We start from the raw sequence: 5,745 nt of genomic DNA on the forward strand, positions 1-5,745 counted from the left end.
GAAACGCCAAACTATAGGAAACCAAACTAAGAGTAGAAGAATCGGTTCTTGTTTCTTCGTAATCAAAATCACCTTGAATCTCCAAATTAGTAACAGAAAACCATGATGCCAAGAGATTTGAATAAGTGATTGAAAAATGAACCCAATAAAGGTTCTCGAAAGTACATATGAATGACTGAATACAAGTCTAACGGTAAATTGTCAAATCTTCCAAGAGGGCCAAGACAACGTGCGAAACTTCCGAGAACCGATTCAGAAAGGGCCACGTCTAAAACTTGTTTTCTCGAGTAAACTCCTTTGAATAATTCAACCATCCACCCCTATATAAAGGGCTCCATTCTACCACAACTTCCACCACCAAGCCAAAGCACGTACTACACAAAGCTAAACCTTACACACCTCATCGTCTGGATCACTACTCAAAATGGCTGCTAAACTCAGGTGGCCTCCAGTTCTGGCCCTTCTCCTCGTTGCCGGCATGATCGGCATCGCCAGTGCCGGCAACATCGCTGTGTACTGGGGCCAGAACGGCGGCGAGGGTACCCTGGCCGAAGCCTGCAACTCCGGCAACTACGCCTACGTCATCGTCTCGTTCCTCAGCAGCTTCGGCAACGGCCAGACCCCGGTCCTCAACCTCGCCGGGCACTGTGACCCCGGCTCCGGCGGCTGCACCGGCCTCACCTCCGACATCCAAGGGTGCCAGTCCCAGGGCATCAAGGTGCTCCTCTCCCTCGGCGGCGGCGGCGGCAATTACGGCCTCTCATCCACCGACGACGCCAACAGCGTGGCCAACTACCTGTGGGACAACTACCTGGGCGGCAGCTCATCGTCCCGCCCGCTCGGCGCCGCCGTGCTTGACGGCATCGACTTCGACATCGAGAACGGCAACTCGGCGCACTACGACGACCTGGCGAACGCGCTGTCCGCGTTCAGCGCGCAGGGGAAGAAGGTGTACCTGACGGCGGCCCCGCAGTGCCCCTACCCGGACGCATCGCTGGGCCCCGCGCTGCAGACGGGGCTGTTCGACAACGTGTGGGTGCAGTTCTACAACAACCCCGTGTGCGAGTACACCAACGGGGACGACACCAACCTGGTGAAGGCGTGGGGCACGTGGACCAGCAGCGTGAAGGCCGGGAGCTTCTACCTCGGCCTACCGGCCTCGACAGGCGCGGCGGGGAGCGGGTACATCCCACCCGGCGAGCTGACAGGGACGGTGATCCCGGCCATCCAGGGCGTCGGCAAGTACGGCGGGATCATGCTGTGGAGCCGCTTCTACGACGTGCAGAACAACTACAGCGACCAGGTGAAGGGCAGCGTCTGAGCATCGCATCGAGCTGCGAACGAACGTGCGTTTGATTGAGTAATAGCTAGCTACATATGGTTATTGGTTAAGCTATCGGACTAGACAATAAGAGCGGATCAGCGGGACAGGGATGTATCAGTCACACACACTAGCTACTACGAGCGAGTACGTTCATATTCTACGAGCATGTCTGGAGTGTGGAGTAGCAGTACAAATTTGTGTTCACAGGCCTGCCGAATAATTAATCAATAAAAGTTGACTAGTAAAATCTGTCACAAAACGAGTAAATTTCTGGCAGCACTGCATGCATGCCGTTTATCTATCCCACTTAATATTTATCAATCCGTTGACCCTCTCATATGCTTTAATATTTATCAATCTGTTGACTCTCATATGCTTTATAATTTTTTCACTTCTCTGATATGAATCTCAATATAAATAAACGATCATAATTTAATATGTGTGTGCAAGGGAGTGAAAATTTCCCTTACATCTTCCTCTCCTCGCCCAACTCACATGGATCTCGTCCATGGATCACCCCCTTCATCTCCTTCAACGCTGTTAGAGGGAAAAGGGTTGCCATGAAGGCGCTTGCTAGCTCTTCTCGGTCATGAGCTACTCGACGACCGTTGGGGCCTTCGCAGCAAGGTGCCCCGCCGTCGCCGTCTGGTGCATGTCACATCCGGTTTTAATAGACAAAACTAGATGTGACTTATGTATGCTCAGGATGTTCAACACACATAAAGACGTCACATGTGAAGTAACAAAAGTAATACTTTTATTAAATAAACGTTAACTCTTACAGCAATTGATATATATTGTCTTCTATGAAGATATCTGCAGCAGAACAGAAGCACTGGTGCCCAACAATACCGCAGGCAACCGACCAGGAGACATGCGCGTAGAACGTCACAACCTCGTATTGATAGCCTTCAACATCTTCACTCACTGAGCAGCACTATACATGTCGTATGGCATAGAGAAAATAGCAAGTATGAGCACATGATGCGCTCAATAAATGTACATGAGAATAATGATATGCAGGCTTATATCAAGAATAGGCTAACATATGGTATATTTACGTAAATACGAGTAATAAAAAGATATTTGGACTCAAAAGCATTAAACAATTATTTAGTGTAAGTAACCCAACTATCCACTCATTAAGTTAACCATCTTGCGAACCATAACCTTGAACCACCAGACCATAACCAAAACAATAACCAACTAATCATGTGAGGATCCAAGTTTCCCATAATCGTGGGCACGGCTGTTATAATAGTTTTACACTCTGCAGAGGTTGTCCAACTTTTAGCCACGAGTCGTGATATCCTTGTTGCCGTGTTTACAAGACACTTAACACACGCCAGTGGGGTGCTGCTAGAGGAATCACTACGAAGCATGGTCCATCAATTAGGTCCTAGTACTCCAACGTATGCCAGCCAGGTGTCTAAATGATATGCTAAGCCTTACCCATATCGGCCTCGTGTTTGAACGACATTTCTTGGGTTGTCGCTCCACAAACCGGTCCTTACATGTGACACCTAGGCAAAGACTATCCAACAGTGAAATAACCAACAAAACCTAACACCTTTTCTTGGAATGTATCCACAAGGCCACCATATGAACCACCATTATCAAACCAATAGGGAAATAACCAACAAATTTCTTGGAACGTATCCACAAGCCCACCACATGAACCACCATTATCAAACCAACTCCTTGCCCAAGCCCTACGGTTCCATGTTAGTAACAAGTTCATCATCACCATTGCATATATCCACTAACATGTATATGACACTTTTCAACATCTCAAAAACATAGCTAAGAAAATCTACCCAAAAAAAACTCATATCAACTACCATTTAGGCTTCACAGAATGTAAAGGAAGAACTAGGTAAACCCTAACATAGGTGACAACCCATCAAGTTGATAGACATTGCATGCAATTTTGTAAAGTAAAATATTTAAAATATAGGTTCAAGATGATCAAGGATACTTGTCTTTTACCCAATGCTGCTCAGTATTGTCGAAATCTTGGTCTTAAGTCCCTCGAACTGCTCTGGAACGTTATCGACTAATCGCGAGAACTATCGACAAATAACACAAAGGAAAAAACTAAGAACAGCATACCAAATCTCATCAAAATATTTTAAAAACACTATGGTTGGATAGGTATGATTTTAGAAACATTTAGATGCAAGAATCGTTTAAATCAGAGTTAAGGTGAAAGAGAATGGGCTTCCGAAAGATGGATTAGGCTGAAAAGGAAAAACTAGTTTACTAGACTTATCTTCCTATAGGAAAAGAGTTTATTATGCAATCATTGTGCTAGACTTGACAATGTCATTATGTATGGTTCAAAAAGTATATGGCTGACTAGACTAAGGAGGACGATGTGGTGCTGAATTGGCATATTATGCAAGCCTCAACTTGGATTAAAGAAGAGGTACGATGAGGTCTAGTCTCGACCATCCATGACCAAATGGCCGGGGTTACACTTCTAGGTTAAGGATACTACCGGTAAGTTTGCATAGCAGCGGTGGCTCGGGTTTCATTGAAGACAGCGATCGGACGCGTGGCCACTGACATTAACATTGGGTTTCTATGGCATTTCAGCGAAATGAGGGATACACAGTGTACAATGCAGACAGGCTAACTCAAAGGTATGGTTGGTTTTGGAAGGGGTCATCCGAGGTAGTGGCAAAACAACGATGGCTGCTGCTAGGTTTGGTGGTGACCGCGAACAGACGCAGCAACGAAGATACTTGCGTTCCCCGAGATTGGCTATGAATCTTAAGAAACCGTCTTAACAGAGACGTTCATATTTCCTGGGAACACAATGCTACGACATGGGTTTTGGTATATTATCCCTTGAGACGTTCATATTTCCTGGGAACACAATGCTACGACATGGGTTTTGGTATATTATCCCCTGAGAGGAAGAACAATCAGCGGAGATGAAATGGGTGACGGTTGCAACATACTTTGGTTGGCAATCGCATTCCGGTCGTGTCGGTGCACAAACAGGGATGGGCTCCTAGGGTCACGTGGAAGACTCGATGGGACACATCGTGATGTGGTTGATGCATCCATACAGTGTTTGGATTGACGGAGAACGCGAATGCAAATCCGGTATGCTCGCATAGCACATCCAGAAACCAGACAGTGGGCATGTCGACCTTGATTCTGATGGTTTGGCTACTCTACTGGCCGACCTGGTTGGTGAGGACGTGGGGAACATCATGGGTCATACGCTGGTGAAAGGGCATGGCGAATGGTGCACTAGGTGGCCAGGAACGTCAATGCCAATCGGCTATGGCGCAACTGTCCGCGACGGCAACGACCGTGGCGGTGTAGATCGGGCTTTGGCCGGGGCTAGAGCTTAGCTAGGAACTTAGTATGATGGTAAAACAGTACTAATGTAGGAGAAGAAAGGGGTCCTCACCTTGCTTCGATGGTTGAGGAAGGAGGATTCACGGAGAAGATGACGTAGCGCATCACGGGCGGCGACAGCGGCGGCTCCGGCAAATGGCGGCGCACGGACAGGGTAGCAGCGGTGTCTAGGGCTTGGGGCATAGAATAGGGATAGGAGAGGGCGTGAAACTCCTATTTATAGGGCTAGGGGTGGCTGGTTGAGGTGGAGTCCAAGCCGAACACGAATTAGGTTCAAGTTCGAGTCAGTTAGGATTTTCTTTTTTGTACCTCTCTATTCCGAGGATGATATCTCTATCGTCTGGACTCCAAATTGGACGTTTCTGGACTCTAAATTATAGTACTCGAAAAGATCTACAATTTTAGTATTCATTGGAACTTCTGAGAATGCCATCTTGATTTCCAAAAATACATCACAAAATAAACTGTTTGAACTCAGACTTATCTATGTAGAACTGATTGGGGGGGGGGGGGCATAACTCCTAGCTTCATAGATTCAAATTGAAGATCTCGATGAGACCTACAACTTTGGTATTGTTAAGATTTTATTTGAGGCCATTTTGAACTCCGAAACTTCATGCGGAGATGAGGTTATCTAGGACTCCGCGAAAATTTACAGATTTTGTGGATCCTTTGTGCTAGGCCTTCTAGAAAACTTGGCTAAGAGTTTGGACTTGAGCAAGATTGAGCCCAAAGACACTTTAGGTATATCTAGAGTTTATAAAAGAAACTTTTGCAGAGAAATTTGAATTGAACTAGAGAAGAATTAGATATGGTTAATGATTGAATAGATGATGAATTAAAGAATTTTGAATTCCAACCATTAAGATCCTTAACTTATTCACTATTGAGTTTTACAAAAAAACCTTTTTGAAACCATTTTCACTTGAAACACCAAAGAGAAAGAAAGAGAAAAAGAACTCTAATGCATTTACCAGGCTCATAACAAACTCAGCACGCAATGCACACAAAATAATAACCTATATTGATTGATTGATTAAGAAAAT

The 5,745-nt window shown here is 45.8% G+C and overlaps 1 protein-coding gene across 1 annotated transcript; it reads left to right on the top strand.

Moving 5' to 3' along the window:
• The first annotated feature begins 336 nt into the window (after positions 1–336).
• Positions 337–1,583, top strand: LOC133908403 (acidic endochitinase-like). Its single transcript, XM_062350415.1, has one exon. The coding sequence runs from the start codon at positions 425–427 to the stop codon at positions 1,319–1,321; it is 897 nt and encodes a 298-aa protein (XP_062206399.1). The 5' UTR covers positions 337–424; the 3' UTR covers positions 1,322–1,583.
• Positions 1,584–5,745: the final 4,162 nt, after the last annotated feature.

Source organism: Phragmites australis, chromosome 2 (assembly GCF_958298935.1).
Source record: "Phragmites australis chromosome 2, lpPhrAust1.1, whole genome shotgun sequence".
In the NCBI taxonomy this organism is placed as follows: domain Eukaryota; kingdom Viridiplantae; phylum Streptophyta; class Magnoliopsida; order Poales; family Poaceae; genus Phragmites; species Phragmites australis.